A 24,991-nucleotide genomic window follows, 5' to 3' on the forward strand; every position below is an offset into this window, starting at 1 on the left:
TGTCTAGTTGTTGTAGTCCTCACTAAAAACCTAGTTCTTAAACCCATTCTCTATAAATTTATTGTATTGGGCTAGCTGGGCTTGAGTCCACTCACCCAATAGAAGAAGTGCTCGAACCTAGTCCTTACATAATTAATACATACATTTGAGTCACTTTTTATGAGCACGGTGTGTACTATATAAATTTTACATATTAAAACATAAAATAATGATATACAATCAATATAAATATTAAATTTATTTTGAATTATATACTTGAAACTTTTGCTAATAGAATTTTAGATGAAGTAGATTTTTTAATTTCTTATAGTTTAGAAAATAGATTGTTATTCATAGTAATTTATTGGTAAAAGAGTTTGATCTACATTAACTATCTATTGTCACTATATTAATAATTAATGACAATTAACTATATGCCGCCATTAAAGTCACCTGGACTGGACAATATGCTACATCTTTTCTATCAAAGTTATTGGTCCTTGGTAGGTACGGATGTCACTAAAGCTATTTTACTTTATTTAAATTCGGGTACTCTCCCACCGGTATTGTGTCACTCTTATATCACCTTGATTCCAAAGGTTAAAAATCCTGAATATGTCTCACAGTATCGCCCTATTAGTCTCAGACTCTTAGTAATGTTTTAAACAGAGTTTTCTCTAAATTTTTTGGCAAATAGGTTAAAAATATTCTACCACATCTTATTTCTGAACATTAAAGCGCCTTCATGTCCGAACGCTTGATTTCAGACAATATTATGGTGGCTTTTGAAACCTTACACTACATGAGAAACCACAGCTCAGGCAACATGGGCTATATGGCATTAAAACTGGATATAAGCAAGGCATATGATAGGGTTGAATGGTAGTACATGGAAAAATTGATGAAGAAGATGGGTTTTGATGAAGCTTGGGTAAAACTCATGAGGAAGTGCATCTCTAGTGCCACTTGCTCAGTGTTGATAAATGGGGAACCACATGGGAATATTGTACCCACTAGAGGCTTTTGCTAAGGAGACCCTTTATCCCCTTATTTATTCTTGTTGTGTACTGAGGGTTTTCATGGATTATTGAGGAAGGCAGAAGTTATGGGAGACATACGGGGGGCCTCTATTTGTTGAAATGGGCCTAAACTAACTCATCTTCTTTTTGCGGATGACAGTCTAATTGTTTACAGGGCAAAAGAGAATGAATGCCAAAAGCTTTTGGAGGTTTCAGCAACATATGAGAGAGCATCTGGCCAACAAATCAATAGAACTAAAACCACACTTTTTTTCAGTAAGTCAACAACCCAACATAATGCTAAAACTTTTACATTTAGCACATTCGATGTTAATGCTCTTACCCATTTAGTGTGTAAACTATTTATTTTGTAACACTAATTCTTAGGGTTTTTACAAACCTCCTTATGGTATTGATTTATGTGAATTTACAACTCTAAATATAGACATATATCATCATATAAGTTATGAGCAAATATTAATGCATAGGATTGCATGAAATTCGAATTCAAATTAACTAATTTTTTTCAATGTTAAACATCCGGATTCCACTATTTTCTTTCTCCCTCTAAAATGACCGGATTTTACTTTTCTAAGGCATAGTAAATGGTGAAGAGAGAGATTTGTTTGGTTGCAAAGAATCTTAAATCACAAGAGCTGTAGATTCTTGACAGTTTAAAGTCACAATAATTAAAATTCTTGAGAGAAAACATTTATATTGTTTGGAATAAACTCACAAAATATTCAATTCTTTTTCTAGGTGAGACTTCTAAATTTTCCCAATTTAAACTAGGTTTAAGTGAGCACTTTAGGAATCAATTTCACATTCACTTTTTAATGATTTTGGGTAAGTGACCACATCAATTTATTCCCTCACAATGAAGAACATGTTCCAAATCAGACTCACCTCGAAGGACACGTGAGTTCCACTTTTATTTTAGCTCAAAAATAGCCATCAAATACTTGAAAAACCCATTATCCAGGAGTTGAAAACTACAACAACTAGCCATAGTTTACGTGTCAAGGTTGTTGTTGTTGTTATTTTATTTTATTTGTTATTATTATTAATTTTTTTTTTTTTTGAGAATAGGAGTTTATATGTCAAGGTTGGTAGTGCGTTTGGATGTAGTTTTTTTTAAATAAAAAAATTGAAAGTTATTTTAAAGTTTAGTTATTATTAAAAAAAAAAGAGAAAATTAAAAAAAAAATGTATATAACCAATAAATTGAAAAGACAAAAGAAAAAGATGTTACTACCAAAAAGGAGCTTCAACAACAAATGAACGAAGTCTGTGAGGAAGATGGACTGTAGATCTGGTTTGTTTCAACCACTGTTTTGAGGGGAAAAAAACTAGATCTAATTGGTAGACCCGCTTATGGGTGCAAAGACCTGCTTGTTGGACCGCATGTCATGAGGTTCAACATAAAAATTTGATTTTGCAGTTTTTGGTTTTAAATCAAATTAGTAGGCAATTCAATTCTCAAAAAAAAAATTAGTAGGCAATTTTCAGTTAACTCGATTCAACCGGATGGTTTGGTCCAATTTTCAAAATCATGCTAGCAAGTAACATTGCTACTTCTTCCCCCTTTTTTTTTTTTCATACGTTATTTTAACTAATTTAATTAATCACACATTTTATATATAAAAATATAAAAAGAAGTTAAAATAAAGTAATAATTATGTTGTGTCACTTTTATAATGTGTCAAATTATTTCATATATATATTTTCTAAAAAAATTTATTTCTTATATATTATGTAATAAGAGTATAAGAATAAATTCATACAAATTACATTATCTATCCTCTTATTTTTCTTCTCAACCAAAATAAATAAATTTTCCATCCCTTCAACCAAATAACATGAAAGAAAATTAAAATCACTTCTATTCTCTTACTTTTTAGGTCCTTCATTTTCTATTCCCCCAATATCTAAATGAAACCTTGACATATTGTGAGCGGATAATACCAATTGTACGGGGTCCAAACTCCTTACACTGACTTGAACGGCCCATAACCCAAGTTCAACTGGATGATGAAGTGGTTTGGAAAGTACTGTAATGTTATTGGGCTGGAAGGATTAAAAACAATAATAATAATTGGATCACACAAATCAACAGAAATAGAATTAAGGCAAAAATGGCCCATTACCATCAATTTTGGAAATAATTTGCCCAGAAACACTGTTTCTGAACTATATAGGAACGTACCACTTTTTCGGGTACTCGAGCTTGGTGAGCTCGAGTACCATGTTTTTTTAATCCACCCTGGCCTGCTGACATGTGAGGTACACAGCCCTAAAAACACACTATTATCTCTCACTTCTCACTCTCACCTACCCAGAACACACTCTCACTCTCACTTACACCTAAACATACAAACCCCAAACCCTCACACCATCGGCGGCAGAAAACCAGTCGGCGTCAGAAGACTTTCGTCGGCGGCGACCTCTCAGCTCTCTCACTGTCTTAAGAGACTGAAACGACGTCGTTGTGATCTGTTTCGCGTATCGATGATGGTCGGGGGAGTGGAATCGTGGTCTCCGTCGCCGTCGCCGCCTGAGGGAAGAGGGGAAGGGAAAGCGGTGGTTGTTGGAGGAGCGATGGTAATGGACTTTCCGTTGGATGACAGTGGTGCGACGGCGTTTTCGTCCTCCTCTTCTTCTTCGCCCTTTCTCCACCCAAATTGCCTCGCAGGCTTCGCCGGAGACTCTCGGAGTCTAAGTCTCCGCAGAACTGTACTGTCGAAGATATCGAAGCGAAGCTCCGCCACGCCGATCTTCGCCGCCAGGTCTCTCTCTCTCTCTCTCTTTTTGGTGTGGTTCTTGGTTTGTGAAATTACTTGGAACTTAACTGAGCCAATTAATTCTTCAGGTGGTTAAAGATTCTTGTTTTAAACGTGCTGATTAGTTAATTAAACATTTTGAAGACTTATCAATCTGAATTTCATTTACAGAAAATCTTCAGAGATCACCAAACGGTGTGATCGTTTCATAAAAGTTGGTATAGTCTGTAATTTTATCAGGAGCCAGATCAAAATTTTGATTTTTTTTATCTTGGTAACCAAACATGGTAATAGGATTTGGATATAAGCTTCCTGAATCTCAAAGAATCATGGGTTATGTTATTTATTTATAAATAAAATTTTTTTGGGAGGTTAAAAGTTAAAAGCTTTGTATTGAAGGTTTTTTTTTTTTTGGGGGGGGGGGGGGGGGGGGGGGGAGGGGGTGTTGTTAGGTAAAGGTGGGTGCTTCTTCTGTTTGAGTTTTTTCTGTTTTGCACTTTCTGGTCTTTCCTTTTCACGTCTGGTGGGCGTCTCTTTGTTCCATTTTCAAAATATTTTGCTTTTTAACATTCTTTCCTTAAAAAAAAAAATGATTACTTGTTGAATTGAATTTAAATTATCCCTTACTTTTTCAATAAGAAATTTAGTTTTGTACCCATTTTTTAAAATAGTTTTTTGTAGTCATGAATCCTACATTGGTTTTTTTTAATTGTTCTTAGTCCCTCTGAATAGTGAATCTTACATGAGCTTTATTCTGTCATGTTGTTTTGGGTGCAGCAATGCGATGGGAAATTGTCAAACAAGGCTCGAGCAAAGCCCAGAAGCCCATCACGGTCCTCATCTAATGAGGAAGATCTTGGTTAGCGCCTTGAAGCGAAGCTCCAAGCTGCTGAGCAGAAGAGGTAATATTTTTGTATTGCATAACTTATTTTTCAGCCTTTTGAAAATGGGGTTGTTTGAGAAAGCTTCACCTAGGAAAAAATTGAAGTTCAAAAAAGCTGTGCTCTGAAAAAGTGCAGTTAGAAAATGCTGCATTACCAAACATGCATTTTGAGATCTTTGACTTTGACCAAAATGTCAAAATTTTCAAAATGAACCTATCCTACTCAGTTTTTCGAGTAGAAAAATAGAAAAATTAATTGTGGTAGCGTACCTGTGCATTAGGCTTAATGTTAATATCTCGTTGACATGGATTCTGGGGACTTATTTCGTTAAGAAAATAATATAGTCTAGATTTTCCTTGTGACCTATAGTATTCGGTGCTGGATGGCTATAAAAAGCTCAAGTTTTTTTCACAACAAGAACTCAAGCAAACCCTCACTCTTCTACCCCAAACCTTGTGATTTTCTAACCTTCCTTTTATTTTTTTTTTCTTGTGTTACCCAATTAGTAATCCATTATGGGTAGCAAGTTGGTGCCGAGTTCAGTACAACAAAGTGAGCTGAGCGTGTTAACCATGTCCAACCTCGACATTATGAACCACATTTACGCAACCCATGTTCATGGTGACGAAAAGTTTGATGTTGAGTCTCTTTTCGTTCTCGTCGAAAACATCCTTAAGCGTGCCACCCTAATTGTTGACCATGTTGCACTGGTACACTACCATAATTCTTTATTAGAATAAGATGCTCTCTCTCTCTCTCTCTTGTTTATTTTCTTTTTCCTAAAACGGAATTTTAACTTGGACTGAAGCATTCCATAGTTTGGAATACACTATAGTGAGGTAGGGTAGCCATTACTTTTACCAAAGAAATTGAAAAACCACTTCAGCCTTAACGAAGTGGAATAAGCACACAAGGTTGCTTTACATTTTTGTTTGCAAGTCCATGTTTGGGGACTTGTCTGTGGAGGAGGATGCCAGCAGGTAGGATTCATCCTTATGTTTCTGCGTCTTGATTCATTTACAAATACATTATATTCTCATTCCTGTTATATGATGACATTACCCGGTTCATCAGCCTCCAGTTTGAATATGGCATCTTGAAAATACATTTGGTTTTCATGTTTGACAGTGATGATATATCTTTGGATGGACTAGAGCAAGAACTGGAAGAATGCAAAAATGACGATGTAAGTAATTCCATATCATTTCCTTTGAAAATTCATTCCTTTAGATATATATTTTTTATCAACGGTCCTTTAAGCTGCAATTCTTTATTTATTTTATTTCTTTTGCTTTTTCCTTGTATTGTACATTTTAATCGTGTTTTATTATGTAAATTGTTTTCAGTTGCTTACCGGAAGAATGCTTTCATGTTTATTTTTAGAGGTTTATATATTTATGACCCCCGTCTCTTTAATAATGTAGGTAGTTGCAAACATACTATTTGAAGGTACAAAATTAAGGGAGTATACAAAGGGGGTTGAGAACAATTTACGGAAAGTTGAATTGGACTCGATTCAGGTTTGTGCTTACTTAACGAAATCCTTTTTTGCCAATCAATAGTTTTATAATTCATAGAGACATGATTTATTTTTGTAAACTTTCTTACTAGGCTTTGCTTTATTTTAACCGGAAAATTGTCTCACGTAGCTCATAGTTCTATGAAGTTCACAACATAAAAGTGTTTGATGCTTTGTTGCCTGAAATCCTATTGTACGGCACCGAGATCCCAGGCCCACACAGGCCCTAGGCCTAGTCCCATACAGGCCCTGGGCCCAATCCCACGCAGGCCCCGGGCCGAGGCCCATACCAGCCTTGGGCAAAGGTCCAGCAGAAAAGTCCGGTTGTCCTGCGCCCTTCTTGGAGCTTCCTTCATGTACGAACAAGCGTAGGGTATTGAATTCCGAGAGGTGATCGGACAAACGTTCCCGGTCAAATATACGAACTGTTCCCGGAAAATTGTGGTATTCCCAGGGAACTGAGTCGCCGAACATAGTCGGTCAAGATGGAGCCAAGTTCCAAGATCGTAAATGCTGCACCGCCCTTTCACTTAAACACCCACTTTAATAAGATAATATTGAACCTCCAGTAGCACTAACGGTGGCTGTAATCATAATCTCCCCACTAACCTTAGCTATAAATAGAAGAAAGTTGGGAGAAGAAGTGGTTCAGAAAAATTGAGAGAAAACAGTCAAGGAGAGGGTATCAACTGAGTGTTACTTTGAGTCTCTCTGCCGAGAACGACCCATTGTAGGAAATCCTTAAACCCACTACAAATAAATTGTGAGCCCAAGTGACCTAAGGTCCAGAAGTCTTGTACTTGGTTCTTACAATTGGCACCCAGCGTGGGGCTCTCCTACGAAGCTGTGGTTTGAGTGAGACTCAAGCAAGGGAGATGTCTGAGGAGCGTTCAGGGGGGCACGTTCCGAGCAATTCCGCAGGATCTTCTCGGGGATCGACGTGGAGGGAGAGAAGGCAGAAACGGCTGGAGGATAGGGAGCATCCAAGAGGAGAGGAAAGGTCCGGATTGGGAGAAGGATCGGCCCAGACACACCGGACAATTTCAAGCGTCTCAGCACATCGGCAATATGATGATAGAGACCGGGAGCTGGAGCGGTTACGCAGATTGGTAATGGACTTGGAGCTGGAAGCAAGGGGTCGGCGCCACGAAAGGAACCACAACCCCCAACCCAGGAGAAACCGTGGCGAGAAGGGTTCCAGCCGATCTGTTACGCAACAATACCGAGACCGATCACGCTCTCAAGAGTCACATCGACACTCCCGGGAGACGCGTCGTAGACGGGACCGTTCCCGATCGCATGGATATGATAACCAAGGGTCAGAGTCGCCAGAGGAGCGGCGGCACCACAACGCCGCAATGGACGCCATGAGCAGAGCCTTGCGGATGGCAGCCCGGTCTCCATTCTCTGATGAGATTGAACGGGCACCCATGCCGAGCAGATTCACGCGTCCACCATTCAATTCCTATGAGGGGAGGATAGACCTCGTGGAGCATGTCAGTCATTACATCCACATGATGTCTTTGCATGCGCACAACGATGCATTGATGTGTAAAGTATTCCCCTCTAGTCTCGGCTCTACCGCACTGAGATGGTTCAATGGGTTGCAGAAAGGTTCTATACACAGCTTCGTCGAGCTGATTCAGGAATTCGGCAGCAGGTTCGTAACATGCAGCCGAGTGCAACAACCGGTCGACGCATTGCTTTCCATGAAAATGAGGGTCGGGGAAACCCTTCGGAGTTATGCCAGCCGATACTGGGAACTCTACAACGAGATTGGTGGAGGAAACGAGAAAATTGCGGCTAGCACCTTCAGGATGGGGCTCCCCGAAGATTTTGAATTGCGGGAGTCGCTGACAAGAAGACCCCCGGAGGATATGAGGCAACTGATGAGACGCATAGAGGAGTACAAACGCCTGGAGGATGATCGGCTGCAAAGCAGGGGGAAAGCTCCTTTTACGGGGAGATCTCGGCAAAGCATCTTGCCGCTAAAGCCAAAAAGGGACTTCAGAATGCAGGAACCAGAGGTGCAGATCGAAGGGGTTAATGTGTTGTTTAAAGAGCCCGTGCACAAAATATTGGAACGGATAAGGAACGAGCCATTCTTCAGATGGCCGAACAAAATGGGGGGCGACCCATCTCGGAGGAACCAAAACCTATACTGCACCTATCACAGAGACAAGGGGCACACCACCGAGCAGTGTAGGGTATTGAAAGATCATCTCGGACAGTTAGTGAAGGCAGGGCACCTGAAAGAGTTTGTAGCAGATTCCACTGACCGGGAGCCCGGGCAGGGCGCCCAACAGAAAAGGAACCCCCTTCCACCACCCTTGGGGGTAATCAACGTCATTCATGCCGCACCGAGAAGAGCAGCAGCGGCAAAAAGGGTAATGACAGTGGCTTGCGCGGAGGGAGAATCATCCAAGAAGCAAAAGAAAGTTGGACGGCTGGACATCTCGTTCGGAGAAGATGATTTGGAAGGAACGATCCAACCTCACGACGACACTTTGGTGGTGACAGCCCGGATAGGCGGATTCTTGGTGAAGAGGGTGATGATTGATCAAGGTAGCGGGGCTGACGTCATGTACCCGGACCTCTTCGAAGGGCTCGGGTTAAAAACCCAGGATTTGGCAAAGTATGACACGCCATTGGTCTCGTTTGACGGGAGAGTTGTGATTCCCGAGGGGCAAATCTCTCTCCCAGTGGACATAGAGGGCAAGGAAGTTATAGTTACATTCATAGTAGTCCGATCATTCGCACCTTACACCGCAATCCTGGGGAGGCCGTGGATTCACGCCATGGGGGCTGTTCCGTCCACCCTTCACGTGAAAGTAAAATTTCCTACTGAGTATGGAGTTGTAGAGGTAAGGGGGAATCAACAGGTGGCGAAGCAATGCCTCGTAGCCGCGGTCCGGTGGGAAAAGGAACAGCTCGGTCAAGCTGAGCACGCCGAGAAAGAGACTGCATAGCAATTACAGAAACCCCGGGAAACTGGGGCGGACGTTGCCGAGGAGGTGCTGAAGGTAAGAATTCTCCCAGATAGTGACAAATATTTCCAGATAGGTACAAGCATGAATGACCGGGAAAGGGTAGAGATGTTGTTGTTCCTGTTGCAGAACATAGATGTCTTCGCATGGAACCCGTATGAAGTGCCCGGCGTAGACCCCGAGTTCATTGTTCACAAACTCAACGTGGACCCATCATTTCCCCTGAAGAAGCAGAAGCCGAGAAGAGCATCAAAGGAACACGTCGATGCAGTAAACCTGGAGGTCCAGCGACTAAAGGAAGCCGGGGTCATAAAAGAAATATTCTTCCCGAGATGGCTAGCAAACACTGTCGTAGTGAAGAAGAAGAGCGGTAAATGGAGAGTTTGTGTGGACTTCACCGATTTGAACAGAGCGTGTCCCAAGGACTCATTCCCGATGCCCAAGATTGATCAGCTAGTGGATGCCACGTACGGGCACCCGAGAATGAGCTTCCTGGACGCCTTCCAAGGCTACCACCAGATTGCCTTGGCGCCCGAGGACCGAGAAAAGACAGCATTTATATCCCCGAACGCAAACTATCACTACGAGGTCATGCCGTTTGGATTGAAGAATGCCGGGGCCACCTACCAGCGTATGATGACAAGGATGTTCCGAGAAAAAATTGGATGCACGGTTGAAGTTTATATCGACGACATGGTGGTAAAAAGCAGAAAAGAGTCGCTGCATACTGAAGACCTTCGGGGAGTATTCGAGATACTACGACGACACAAGCTGCGCCTGAATGCCGAAAAGTGCACTTTCGGAGTGGGGGCTGGCAAGTTCCTGGGTTATCTGATCTCCACTCGGGGAATAGAGGCTAACCCCGACCAAATAGAGGCCGTCAATCGCCTCAAACCACCGAGCAATCCTAAGGAGGTGCAAGTGCTCACTGGGATGTTGGCCGCCCTGAACTGATTCATCTCCAAGTTTGCCGATCGCTGCCGGCCATTCTATCAACTTCTGAAAAAGTGGAAGGGGTTTCAATGGGACGAGAGCTGCGATGAAGCTTTTCGAGAACTAAAGGAATATTTAGCAAAGGCGCCGAGGTTGACAGCCCCGGAGCCCGGGGAGGATCTGTTTATGTACCTTGCAGTCACCGATCATGCCGTAAGTGCTGTGTTACTAAGGGACCGGGGAGTGCAAATGCCGGTGTATTATGTGAGCAAAACCTTAGTCGATGCCGAGACAAGGTACCTGCCTCTTGAAAAGTTGGTTTTGGCCCTGGTGCACGTCACGAGGAAGTTACCACACTACTTCCAGGCACACAGTGTTCGTCCTCACCGAGTATCCATTGCAATCACTGTTGAAGAGATCCGACTTCACAGGACGGATTGCTAAATGGGGGACTCGGTTGGGATCGTTTGACATAAGATACCGACCTAGAAGCTCGGTGAAGGGACAGGTTCTCGCTGATTTCATCGCGGAATTTACACCCAAGAATGAAGGCAAGGTAATCTGTAGTGCGGAGATTCGCCCGTGGAGGTTATTTGTGGACGGCGCATCAAATGCTATGGGGGCCGGGGCTGGTATTGTCATAATCACCCCTGAAGGTATGCGACTGGAACACTCCTTCAGATTGGGGTTCAAAGCCTCGAACAACGAAGCCGAATATGAAGCCCTACTGGCCGGGTTGAGGGCAGTATTGCATCTAGGTGCAAAGGACGTGGAGATCTACTCGGACTCTCGGCTGGTTGTTTATCAGATCACTGGGGACTTCGAGGCTCGGGACCCCCGAATGAAAGCTTATCTAAGTACGGCAAAGCAAATTATCGGTCAGTTTGGAACGGTAAAGATATCCCAGGTAGCCCGGTCACAAAACAAGCATGCTGACTCTCTTGCCACGTTAGCCTCATCGGCTACCGAGGACACGCCGAGGCTTATCACGATAGAACTTATAAGGGAGCCAAGCATCTGTGTGAAGACTGCTCTCGACCAGGCCGGAGTAGAGGTTGCGCAGGTGGCGGTAGCCGGACCATGCTGGATGAACCCGATCATAGACTTTCTTTCCGAAGATAAAGTTCCAGAGGATGAGGCCGAGGCCAACAAGATTCGACGAATGGCTCCCAGGTACTGGTTGTCTTCAGACCGAAAGTTGTACAAAAGGTCCTTCGCGGGCCCTTACCTCTTGTGCCTGCATCCTGAAAGAGTCAAGGAGCTTCTAACCGAGCTGCATGAAGGAGTGTGCGGCGGGCATGCTGGGGGGCAATCTTTAGCACACAGAGCAATGACGCAGGGGTTTTGGTGGCCACAGATGCAGAAGGACGCCGCCGAATACGTTTGGAGCTGCCAACAATGTCAAAAGCACGCCCCAATGATCCATCAGCCGGTAGGACGTCTAAATCCTGTCAGCAGCCCGTGGCCATTTGCACAATGGGGGCTTGACATCCTCAGGTAGGGGTGTGCAGAAAACCCACCGACCCGCCAAACCCGACCCAATCCAACCCGACCCACCGGGTTGGGTCGGTTTTTAAGGCTTGGTGGGTTGGGTTGGGTTACAAAAAAAAATTTTATGGCGGGTTGGGTTGGGTTTGGGTCATAAAATTACAAACCCGCCAAACCCAACCCGACCCACCCATATTTAATATATATTTAAAATATATTTTTATATTTAATAATTTTTTTTTTAAATCAATTGTAGGACACTTATATATATATATATATATATATTTAAATATATATTATATATTTAATAATTAAAAAAAAAACAGTTGTATAGCAGCATTTCCTTAGTTTCTCCTACTAATACTAATTTAATATATATATATATATATATATATAAAATATATTATATAATTAATAAATTTTTTTAAATAGCCAGTTCTTCCTATTCTATATAAAAGCCAATTAGTTCACACAAATCCTAATAAATTACTATTGTTGTTTAGTCATTAATGTTGTTTGCCTTGAAGGAGTTATATTGATACTAATCTTTAGGTTTTTTTAATATTTTAATATTTTTTTCTACTCAATTTAATAATAATAAAAAAAAAATTTAAACCCATGGGTTCAACCCGACCCATGTGGGTTGGGTTGGGTTGGGTTGGACTTATGTGATGGGTTGGGTTGGGTTGGGTTTTTTTTGACCCACCATGGTGGGTTGGGTCAAAAACTCCCCTCAACCCGACCCAACCCGACCCATGCACACCCCTATCCTCGGGCCATTCCCCCGAGCAACGGGGAACCGCCGATTTTTACTGGTGGCTGTAGATTACTTCACAAAGTGGGCTGAAGCTGAAGCCTTGGCCAATATCCGGGATACTGACGTGAAAAAATTTGTGTGGAAAAACATAGTTACAAGGTTTGGGGTGCCGAATTCGCTAGTAACAGACAATGGGCTACAGTTCGACAGCAACGCTTTTCGGACCTTTTGCAGCGAGCTCGGCATCAAGAACAAGTATTCAACCCTGGCATACCCCCAGAGCAATGGCTAAGCTGAAGCAGTAAACAAGACTATTTTGAACGGGCTCAAGAGAAGGTTGGATAGAGCGAAAGGAAGATGGGCAGAAGAACTACCCAGTGTTTTATGGGCCTACCGCACGACCCCCAGGAGATCCACGGGGGAAACCCCGTTTTCTCTGGCATACGGAGCAGAAGCAGTGATACCAACCGAGGTGAGCTTATGCAGTGCACAGGTCGCCGGGTTTGACCCCGTACAGAACGCCGACCTGATGATGGAGCATTTGGATTGGCTAGAAGAATGCAGGGAGGTCGCGACCGTACGTCTTGCCGAGTATCAGCAGAAGCTGGCCCAAAGGAACAATCGAAATGTAAAGGCCAGGGAATTCAGTGCCGGGGAATTAGTGTTAAGAAGGGTAGTGGGGAACATGCGGGACATGGTTGCAGGGAAGCTTGCTCAGAGTTGGGAGGGACCATACAGAGTCACAGCCATCGCAGGTGCAGGGGCCTACTACTTGGAAGACCTGGACGAGAGGCCGCTCCCCCGACCATGGAACGCCAACAACCTGAAGAAATTCTACGCGTAATCGTCGATGTAAGCCAAAACTTGTATTCTATTAAGATTAAGAGCATGATGAACTTTTTTGTCTATGCTGTTTTTGACTCTGTAACCGCACACCAAGAGAATCGCCAATAAATCCTAAGGACAGAAACCTGACCCTCGGCTCGATCAATATCGCCGAGCAGGTGAAAACCTTACAAATAAATCTTAAGGACAGAAACCTGACCCTCGGCTCGATCAATATCGCCGAGCAGGTGAAAACCTTACAAATAAATCTTAAGGGCAGAAACCTGACCCTCGGCTCATATCGCCGAGCAGGTGAAAACCTTAGAAATAAATCCTAAGGACAGAAACCTGACCCTCGGCTCATATTGCCGAGCAGGTGAAAACCTTACAAATAAATCTTAAGGACAGAAACCTGAATCTCGGCTCGATCAATATCACCGAGCAGGTGAAAACCTTACAAATAAATCCTAAGGACAGAAACCTGACCCTCGATCAATATCACCGAGCAGGTGAAAACCTTACAAATAAATCTTAAGGGCAGAAACCTGACCCTCGGCTCGACCAAAATCGCCGAGCAGGTGGGAACCTTACAAGTAAATCTATAAGGACAGAAACTTGATTCTCGGTTAAAATCAAATATCCGGACAAGTGGAAACTTTGCAAACAAATACTCAAAGGACGAAAACACAATTCTCGGTTAAACCAAAACCTGATAAAAACCTAACCCTTTTACAAATACTAAGTCCAATAGCGCTCTCAAATTACCCACAGCGCCGCACAACAGGTTTTCGGGGGTACCATTCTATTAAGCGGCCATAGCACTGGTATAATTCAAGCAAAACACAAACGGATATAAATTCATTCAACAAATTGAAACGGAAAAAGAAAACGGACTACTAATTAAACAAGTAAAAACAATTGTTCAATCACCACATCCCGGTGACATGGGCAAATAAAACCGATAAGTTAAAGTAATTGTTCAATCACCACATCCCGGTGACATGGGCAAATAAAACCGATAAGTTAAAGCAATTGTTCGATCACCACATCCCGGTGACGTGGGCAAATAAAACCAATAAGTAAAAACAATTGTTCAATCACCACATCCCGGTGACATAGGCAAATAAAAATAAAATAAAAATAAGCTAATAAGTAAAAGTAAAATTAGCTGGGAGGTTGGGTCGGCGGTGGCACTTCCTGCTGGACGGTCAGGGGAAAAGGCTGGCCCTCACCAAGAAGCTCCTGCACAGTAGGTATGCTCGTGGCCTCCATTTCCTCGGGCTCGGCGTGAGAATCGATTTGCTCAACCAACCCCCTCATACTGGCCGTCTCCTCCTCGTCAAAAGCAGCCGGGGCATCCTGGACGGCAGGTACAGGGTTCGGAAATGGAATCTGGCCGGGGTCTCTCAGCGGCGAATCTTCAGGAACTCCCATTGCCTGAAGAACGGCAAACCACCCGGCCTCGAAACCCATATTCTGAGCCCGAGCCACCACCGGCTCTGCGGAATTCTCGGCGTCGGCAAAACCTACGTCATACCACTTTTGTTCCGCAGCCGCCAAGCCTGCCCTGAGATCGGCTATCTCCTCGGCATTGGAAGTGTTAAGGCTGATGGCTTCGGCTAGTTTGACTTCCATCTCATTTTGCTTGGTCAGGAGCTCTGCATTCCTTTTTTCGGCCAATGCCCGGAACTTCTCCGCAGCAGCAGCCTTCTTCTCAGCAGCCTCAGCAATCTTCAGCTTTTCCTTAGCCGTTTTCACTGCTGACTCCCGCGCCCCCTTCTCGCGCTCGTTTTCCTCATTAAGCTCCCGTGCCCGGGCAGCCACAATGTGAGCCAGTTGAGCGGCCTAGCAAGCACGGAGGTTAGCAAAGAAACAAAAGGAAATCTATATGGAGTAGATAGACAAAAGAATTACCGCAATGGCGTGCCACTCTAACCGGCGCCCCACAGACTCCTCGGACCCATCATTGAAAGCGTGCACGTCCTCGGGAAGTTGGAGAGCTTCAGCCAAAGTTTGGGCAATACGGCCGCCCTCGCCCTTATCCCACATCCGAACAGAGGCGGTTGAGGGCAATGGCTTGCCGTCCAAAAGGAACTTTGGCTCCCACGCTGGAGCCACTTAGGAGGAGGACGTGCCCCCCGTGCCAGCTTCGGTTGGCGGCTCGCGGATAACGATTCCACCTGTTGGTCGGGGAGGAGTCTGGACTGCGGCATCCCCCGGGCCTGTGGAAGGTTGCTCGGTTACTTTCTGCTTCTTACGGGCCCGTCCGGACTGCGGAGGGGGAGGAGGCTGAGACGCTGGACCCCGACCCTGAGTAGGCGGGGGCTGGTTGGGCGGCCGGGCACCAGGCACGAACCGGTCGAGGGTCATGACTCTCCTTGCCACCATTCTTGCACCGGGTTGGATCGCTTCAGCTAGCAAGTTAGCCGCTTCTATCACTTGCTGTTGAGGCTCGGCGGGTGGATTCTCGGGATGAGACTGCTCTTGGGCTTGGTCCCCTTGCTGTATGGCTTCGTGAGCTCTCTCTCTAAGGCGCTGAGATACCCGTTCCGCGGAATCGTCTCGCAGGGGAACTAGTTCGTCCGCGGCAGTGAACCGCCGACCAAATTCCCTCGTTTCCCCGGTTGTAAGCTTCGGCGGCAAAAAATTCACGTACCGAACGTCTATGTATGATAGTAGGGGGCTGTCAACTATCAGCGCCTGCTTGAAAGGCTGCCAAGTAGAATAAACCGGCTCCACTCCGAGGATCAGGTGTGAGGCCCGGAGTTGCCCGTCCCAATGCACGTAGATCTCGGAACGGAGGACGAAGTTTAAATCCCTAGTGTGGACGGCTCTGAGGTCCTGAACAAACACTTTGCCGTCTGCAAAAGAACAGGTGACGCATTAGCCTTTAACAATAAATTTTTTTTTACTCCAATAAGAAGAAAGGAAGAGGCGGTGGAAAACAATTATATGAAGGGGATGGTACGAACCCACTTCACGCCGTGTAAGGGGGCAAGGGATCTCCCCGGCAAACCAATTGCCGCGCACCCTGACGAACTCCCCGGCGGAGTTCCTGTTCGAATCGGGTAGGCACGATATCAGCCGTACCCGAGCATCCCTTGTCTTTAAGTAATAATTGGTGGATTTGCTCCCACAGAGGCTGTACATTTGGTTAATATCATGGTGGTCTAACTGTAAGCTAAATGTATGGTTCAACTTGCTGACACAACTAACTACCCGATAAAAATTGGGGGGAAGCTGGTCGGGGCACAGCCCATAGTAAGTGAGTGTGCTTATCAAGAGGGGATCTACGGGGAACCTAACCCCACCTTCTAAAATGGACATCAAAGGAAAGAAGGCTGTACCCTGCCCTCGGTGGAGTTCCATATCACTCTCATGGCAGTAAGCCACGTCCACGTCATTGGGAATACTAAATTTACTCCTAAAGGTGGCCAAAGCAGCCGGGGATTCTAGAAGGTAAGAGTAACCCATCTATAAAGCCTAAAACTACAAGAGTGAACTCAAAGAAACAAAGCTGAAGGAACAGGAAGGGGAAGAAAGACTTTCTTTGGGTTCTAAGGAGGAAAAGAACGCTGAGCAAGCAAGCGCACAGAAATGTGGTCGACAGAGAGTAAGCACTAAAGATCAGAGGCGAAGGAAAAATGGAATGGTGTTCAGAGAGGGACTATTTATAAAGCCAAAAAGAAGTGGGGGGAGAAGAAACGTTTATTCAAGCAATAAATGGGCACAATTTACGAGCGACCTAGCGACTGCCAAACGTAACCGATTCGCGCGCCGCTTCGGTCCACGAACCGTCAGGCAATAATGACGACTGCGTCTGGCGCCGCGAGACGGCGCGTCTTTTGAGAATATTAGTAAAAAGTAACAGTTATAAGTCCCAGACAAGAAGGTTCCCGAGGTCAAGAGGCCCAAACAGCTCCTTGATTCTTCTCGGCGACCGAGTATGAATTAAGGGGGGGCTATTGTACGGCACCGAGATCCCAGGCCCACACAGGCCCTGGGCCCAGTCCCATACAGGCCCTGGGCCCAATCCCACGCAGGCCCCGGGCCGAGGCCCATACCAGCCTTGGGCAAAGGTCCAGCAGAAAAGTCCGGTTGTCCTGCGCCCTTCTTGGAGCTTCCTTCATGTACGAACAAGCGTAGGGTATTGAATTCCGAGAGGTGATCGGACAAACGTTCCCGGTCAAATATACGAACTGTTCCCGGGAAATTGTGGTATTCCCAGGGAACTGAGTCGCCGAACATAGTCGGTCAAGATGCAGCCAAGTTCCAAGATCGTAAATGCTGCACCACCCTTTCACCTAAACACCCACTTTAATCAGATAATATTAGACCTCCAGTAGCACTAACGGTGGCTGTAATCATAATCTCCCCACTAACCTTAGCTATAAATAGAAGAAAGTTGGGAGAAGAAGTGGTTCAGAAAAATTGAGAGGGTATCAACTGAGTGTTACTTTGAGTCTCTCTGCCGAGAATGACCCATTGTAGGAAATCCTTAAGCCCACTACAAATAAATTGTGAGCCCAAGTGACCTAAGGTCCAGAAGTCTTGTACTTGGTTCTTACACCTATAATTATCCATATAAAAAAAAAATAGTGTAAAGAGGCTTCTCTTCTATGTCAGGAAGTCTTCTTTGTAATGCTTGGTTCTCCACTTCTACATCATATTATATTGTGCAAAACTTTTTCTTCTTCTTTGATTCGTAAGTTTACATGCAATTAGTGAGTTTTGGAACCCAAAACCTTACCCTCCGCCCTTTCTTATTGAGGAGGAGGTGACGTGTTAGCTAGAGCCCATTAGCCATATTGTGCAAAAACTTTGTGGAGCATTGCTTCCTTTTGGAAAGCTTATTGTCATGAGATCATTTAGTTGGTGATTTGGGTGTCGACTCACCATCACTGTTTTTTCATAATGAATTATGGAAAGTTGGTTTTAGTGTCTCATGAGACACTTTTTGCTGAATGTTTTGTTAGTGTAGTTATCCAAGTTAAAACTAGTGGTGATTAACAAATAGACCATGCAGTTATTGGATTGTGATTTATTTGTGTGAAGTTTTGAGAAGCTTTGGTATCAGATCTGGAAGTTTATATTACCGTATCTGCCCTATATTCTAGTACTTTCATATTGCCCAAGTTTCATGCTACTATCATTGTTTCCTTGTGCCAACTTTCTTTGACTGGTTAGATTTTGGACCAAATATATCTTTTTCTGTCCCACCCTTTGTCAATTAACTGCATGGCTCTGTTATCATTTTTATCCTTGTACTCCAGACACATTCTCATTCTCTTAGAGTTGGCAAAGTAAGCCCTACCTCATCTAGTTAGGCTTGCTTGTCTAGGTAGCCTGCATTTAAGGTTATAATAATTAGGTGTAGCACTTGGAGCTAATGGGCCATGAAGGAGGACAGCTTTAGTGACATACACTTTGGGGGCCTTTGGTTCGCCGTGATGTTCAATTACGGCATAATATTACGTTATTGTAATATTACATTAATGTAATCTCAATACAAGAATACAACATTACATTGTTTAGGAAGGGATGAGATTAAGATGATATGATATATTTTGTAATTTTAAATTATAGTAATGTTAGAAAAAATAAAATAAACCAAAAATTTTAATGTCACATCATCGTAATATGCATCACATCAATGGTACATCATAGCGAACTAAACGCCCTTTCGTGATGAGCTCTGGTTTATGGTTATTTTTTGGTCATTATTATTAATTAGGTATTTACAATTCTTTAAAATGGTTGTTCTAATTGTGTTGGACATTTTAATTTGTTCTCCTTAGGTTTTGAGTTTGACCAATTTAAAATAGTTCAATTTGTTACTGTTAGCTTGTGTGCCATTATGGGTTTTACAACTGGCCCAAACTTGCCCTAAAATTGTTAGTTTCCAACTTTAGTTACCTTAAGTGTCGCTTTGGCCATGGCATGTGCATGATCATATCTCCTAAGTGAATAGTTGGAGAAGCATCAGATGTTGCAGGTTGTCTCAATTTATGTGTATGGGGAAGGTGTGCTTGAGAGCATGTGTATGCACATCAACTAAGAATAAGACTTTTTTGACTTGTTAGATTGCTCATCCTTTTTGTTGTATTGCTCTTCTGTGGCACTATATTAGATTATAGAAACAAGATTTATTTGGTAAGAATTTAAATAGAAAATGTGTGTTTGGTTTATTTTGATTTTTGATTTTTTTTTTCATTCATTGGTAAAGATTTGTTTTTTTGATAGGTAATTCATTGGTAAAGATTTGTGTCGCAGAGATACCTTCAGAATCCTTTTTGAGTACTCTTTTATTATATATTTTATAAAGATTAAATGTTTTTTATTGCATTAAAACTTCTTCTTCAACGTTGCAGGATTACATAAAAGAAAGCGATAATTTAGTGTCGCTTCATGATCAAATTCGTGAATGTGATAGAATCTTGTCACAGATGGAAACTCTCCTCAGTGGATTTCAAGTATGTTGTCCCTTACTTTGCAATAAGCAATTATTTACTTGCTTGCAGCTTCATTGAGACTGTTTCTCATTTGTTTTATACTGATAAAATATATTTTGATGGATATACACAATTGATCACCCTCTAATAAAACATATTGGCTGAAAATGTAGTTGCATATATCTTTGTCACTTTGCAATGATCATAATTTTTTTTAAAAAAAATTCTTGTATATGTTGACAAAATTATATACATTGTTTTTGCTCAGGGACAAGATTATATGCATTCTTGATTTTAGTAGCGGTTCCTGGATATAAATCACTACCTCACATAAATACCATAAGTTATACATGTTTTCCATTAGTCTATGGTAGTAAAATTTCCCTTTTTCCCAATGCTGGTTACTTTTTGCAAGTACGCTATTTATAAGCTGAAAAAGATTGTAGGAATTAGCTTTATATCACTGCTGCTTTAAGGATGTCATAACTAGTGCAGTCATTTTTTCCCTCTCCTATACATCCATTTGTCAAAATTGATAGTGTTTTTAATTCAACTGTTATATGTAAATAAGGAGAATATGAATCACAAACTTTAGATGCATTTAATGGTATAAAGGCTCTATTTGTTTAACTTTCTTTTTACATTGATTCTTGCAGAATTATTTGTTGTTGTGTTGTTTTGTTTTTTATCCTCTTCTTTTAGTAAAACCCCAGGGTTTGAATTTCAATGAAGGTTTTCTCCTTACCTCTTTTTGTAAAACCCCAGGGTTTGAATTTCAATGAAGGTTTTCTCCTTACCTCTTTTTGTCCCAGGTTGAAATTGGTTCCATAAGTTCAGACATAAAAGTCCTCCAAGAGAAGTCTATGGATATGGGCCTGAAGCTTAAGAATCGTAAGGTATCATTGTTTGTATGAGTAGCTCCGCTTCATTGTTTGTTTGGAGTTTAAATTTTGAGAACCACAGAAACATGCTTGTATATCTATTAGATGTTAATGACCACTAGTTAGTAAAACAAAAACATCAGAAAAATTGTATTTGTTTGAAGTTCCTCTTGGGGGTTATATGTGCTTTTTCAATGATATTTTGTGGCAACAATTTCTCAGCAGGGGATAAAGCTAGCTGAGTAATGATTCTTCAATTGGTGATTTGTGATATGACCTAGTTGGATTGCATTCCTTGTCTTTTTCAATGACAAGTTTCTTTCTCTTTTAGATTTATGCAGTTTTTGTAATTGATTGTCTACACCAGTATATCTCCTGTATACTTGGGTGACTCTTTTTTCTGATTTATATAATCTTATTACTTATCAAAAAAGAAAGGGTACCATTTTTGAATTATTATTGAGCTGTTTGTTTTTGTGCTGTGATAACATTTTACTTCTTTTTGGAGTTAAAAGAACACAACCGAAAAAAGTGTGAAAATGTGGGGAAAAACTTTTTCGAAGTTTTTCTATCTGAACAATTTTCCTGGAAGTGGGCCATTTGAGTAATGCCAAAGTGACATCTCTAAATTATTGTTCTATAAACCTTTCCGTTTTTCTTATGATTGTTCTATGTTCTATAAACATTCGGCAGAATCAAAATTGGCAAAGTTTGTCGAAGACATTATAGTCCCTCCAAGGATGGTTGACATAGTCGTTGACGGAGAGGTATTTCTAATTTTTGTAGAGCCTGCGTTTTTACTGTTACTGTCATAATTGCTATTATTACATGTTTCTCGTAGCTTTCAAACTTGCTCACAGATGGTCTTGGCTTACAAACTTGCTCATTGATGTCCTCATCCAAAAAGTTGTTTTTGTTTACCCTTCGTTTACATGTCCGTTACTTAAAAAGAAGAAGAAGAGTTTCAGTGATTTACCCATCCAATGAGATTATCAGGACTTTGGTTATTCTTTAATGTTTGGGATTTGAATTATGAGAAAAGCATTGATACATTAATCTGAGAGAGGTCTATTTGTGCTTCATTTATTTTGGTTTACAGTTGCCTTAATTAAGAAGGCTCCTTTTTTAATATTTTGCTACAAGCTTTACCCTTTTGCCTTGATACCAATCACATCAAGCCTTGGATGGCAGAATGGGATTTACATATGCTCTTTTATGCTTGATTTATATCATTGTTATGTCCTTGTAAGGCTTGCTAGGTTGGTTTGAGGGAGAACTTAATGTGTGGAAAAATGTGTTTACTTGAAATGATTAACTGTTGCTCATGTTCTCTCTCGCCCCTCCCTTATTGTATTAGTGATTCAATCATTGCATGATGGGTTACTTATCGAAAAAAAAAAAATCATTGCATGATGGGGTTATTGTGGATTGATTGTGGAAAGATCTGGTCATCTGCTTCATTTGCTGCCCATCTTTTTTTTATTAAATTGCAACTTAGAGTAGCACTTTCTAGATGTTTTATGCTTATATACATGATTTAGGCTCTTATGATATTCACATTATAGGTTAAAGTTGATTTGTTAATATGCAGGACATATCTATATCACAATTGAGCTACAACATACGTCCTTGAATGTGCATGGTGTACAGTCCATGTTGCTTCCTGGTTAACATAGTGATTTGGGAGATTTTTGTGTTCCGTTTCTTTTATTGCTGTTAACATACTTGCAGTGGAATTTGTCCAGATCAATGATGAATACATGAGAACTCTTGAGATTCTGAGTAAGAAGCTGAAGTTTGTAGAAGTGGATCCTATGGTCAAAGCTTCAAAAGCTCTGAAAGACGTTCAACCTGAGCTTGAAAAAGTTAGGCAGAACAATCTGCAAAGGTTATTGACTAGAATTACTGGATGCTTTGGTTGATGATGATTATTCAATTTCTTGTGTTATTGTATGTTTTAAACCTACCAAAATATTAATGTGAGAGCCCCTCTACAATGTCATGCATATCATATACACTAATCTGCCCATGTACATATTTGGATACAATATTGTTTGTATGGACTGTTTAATTATCAATTAGTAATAGCAGTCCTTATTGTGCACAAGAAGAATCCCAAGCTTGTGACTTGATGAGTTAACACTCTTGTGACCATTTCAATCATATATGTTAGAAAGGACTACAATTTGACATCTGTAACTTGAATAGAGTTGGTTATTAGTACTTAGGTTTGATACTTGAACATAATTTTGTTGACTGAATATTAGTTTTGGTCAACATTTTAATCTATATTTACTGATAATCAGATGTTTTTAGTTTGCTTCTTCAACTGAAGTTAGAGTTTTGAGGTAATTGCTAAGGTCAAAGATTTCCTCAAGGCAAGGGTAGGGATAAAAGGTTTTTTTCAACAATTCTCGTCTTAGTTAGCTTCAACAGAAGGTAGCCAATCCAAATTTCATTAATTTGATAAGGATTCAACATGTACATTGTATAGTATTGAGGCTGGACAAATATAAAAATTTCAGAGTTTATTACAACAATTTTCATAAAATATTTTTAGAGGCTTTGGAAATATAAAATATAAAAATTGTAGAGTTAATTACAACAATCATGGGCTTTGATTCAATTAGAGGCTTTGGAAAATCAGTTTCTTAAATGCGGATTATTTTTAAATTTTATTTGTTTTTAAATCATGGGTGTGTTCAAGATCACACAGGTACTAGGCCGATGTAAAGTTGAAATTTGGCAGATTGGTACCCGAGCCCATAAAAAACTTGGGTACCAATTTGCCTAATTTGAAAATTACGTTGGCCTAGTTTTGGTTGTGATCTTGAACTTAGGCAGATTGGTACCCGAGCTTCCTAGGCTCGGGTACCAATCTGCGTAATTTGAAAAAACAGGCATTTTCGACCTTGGATTTTTTTTGCTTAATTTGTTTCCACACGCAGATTGGTACTCGAGTTCACTAAACTCGGGTACCAATCTGCCTTCTTTTTGAAAACTATCAGATTTGTACCTGACTTTGGTGAACTAAATCTTTTTTTTTTTTTTTTTTTGTTTGGATTGATTTTGGTAAATTAAAATTATAATAAATGAATGCTTGGAACCTGAGTTCACCAAAGTCGGGTAGATGGGTAATTCTTTTTTTTTTTTTTTTGAATTGACAAGAATTAATTAGAATGGTTTCGTATCTTCTTTCAGTATTTCTTTTTGGTGTGTTTCAGTATTTCAGTATTTCAGTATTTATCTGTCATGTGATGATTTACTTTAAAGTTGTAAATCATGAAGCAGACCCATAGGAAAGCATTGAAATGCTTTAGCTGCCCTGATTATCATCACAAATGTGACCGAAATTATTATCATCATCCAAGCCTGATTCAAGAAGCGATAAAAATGGAGAAAAATATCAAATAGAAATCTACCATTGATCAGTCTTGAAGAGCAATCATATTATTTCTTGTATCAAACTTGAGATCCTGGCTTAGTTTGACATTACGCAACATGTACAGCAACATAAAATCATGTCTTAGTTTTGATAGTACTAAAAAGGATATAAATCTAAGCACCCATAAAATGCTGTCAAGCCATTCAAGATGAGAGTAGTATGATAACAAAAAGGAGATCAAACAAATAGACTATAGTATTAGTATCTGGAAGTTCATGCTAATAATTACACAAAATCAGAACAAGTCCTACTTTTTTGAACTTTTCTTAACAATGTGGTAGATAAATGACAGCAGTTGATAAATGGGAAAATGAGTTGATTAGAATACCATCAATTGTTGAAATATTTTGCAAAAATACGGACTTCAGCATGCTGAATTTGAATACTTATCACTTCATTCACATCATATCCTATTTTTTGTTTCAATCCAATGGATGATACGATTGAAAAACACTTGTAAAAAATGGGCATTAGCATTTTACACATAATGATCCAACACATACAAAATCAACACTAGAAATAATGTAGTCATCAACACCAAGCATAAGAAGAGAAAGTCTTAGTCCCAAAACTTTGGAATTGGGTATGCATCGTCAAGAGACTAATTGGAATGAACCACATGTACACAAGCAAAGATGATCTTTTAACGATTTGTGTCATAGTTGGTCCTTCAAATTTTTTCCAATCTTTCTTCATTTATAAAAATACATAATTGAATGGCATAACGCATGCATTTTGTTTCAAATTGCATTTAGAAGAATGCCACAGTTCAAAATTAGCGTACCTAGTCTGCGACACCACCACTTGTCGGTACCTCATTCCGCTTAGGGCATGTTCTTCGGTTATGCCCCTCTTGGTCACACAACCCGCATTGCACTTTCCTCCCCCCCTCCTTCCACGGTGTGGTTCTCGGCCGTCTCCCACCCTCATCCATTTCATTCCTGATTCGTGTTGAGACAGGGCGGCCTTTCTCTCGAATCAATCGGGGGTTAGGGAGGACCGTTCGAGTTTCTTCAGGATCCGGCCATGATAATCTATCTTT

At 41.4% G+C, this 24,991-nt stretch overlaps 1 protein-coding gene across 9 annotated transcripts; it reads left to right on the plus strand.

Annotated features, from left to right (window-relative positions):
• Positions 1-3,230: 3,230 nt before the first annotated feature.
• LOC126716942 (vacuolar protein sorting-associated protein 52 A-like) lies at positions 3,231-22,819 on the plus strand. Of its 9 annotated transcripts, none has more exons than XM_050417995.1 (7): positions 5,236-5,372; positions 5,791-5,848; positions 6,087-6,182; positions 19,543-19,644; positions 20,436-20,519; positions 21,191-21,271; positions 22,250-22,819. In XM_050417995.1, exons 1-7 carry the CDS (start codon positions 5,362-5,364, stop codon positions 22,424-22,426), a joined length of 609 nt encoding a protein of 202 aa, XP_050273952.1. In that variant the 5' UTR covers positions 5,236-5,361; the 3' UTR covers positions 22,427-22,819. The 9 variants fall into 9 exon arrangements, 8 of the variants coding, with proteins under 8 accessions (XP_050273952.1, XP_050273951.1, XP_050273954.1 ...); XM_050417994.1 differs by lacking the exon at positions 5,236-5,372 and adding an exon at positions 5,602-5,642; XM_050417997.1 differs by lacking the exon at positions 5,236-5,372 and adding an exon at positions 5,602-5,642 and having other exon boundaries at positions 22,236-22,515.
• Positions 22,820-24,991: the final 2,172 nt, after the last annotated feature.

Source organism: Quercus robur, chromosome 3 (genome assembly GCF_932294415.1).
Source record: "Quercus robur chromosome 3, dhQueRobu3.1, whole genome shotgun sequence".
NCBI lineage: Eukaryota > Viridiplantae > Streptophyta > Magnoliopsida > Fagales > Fagaceae > Quercus > Quercus robur.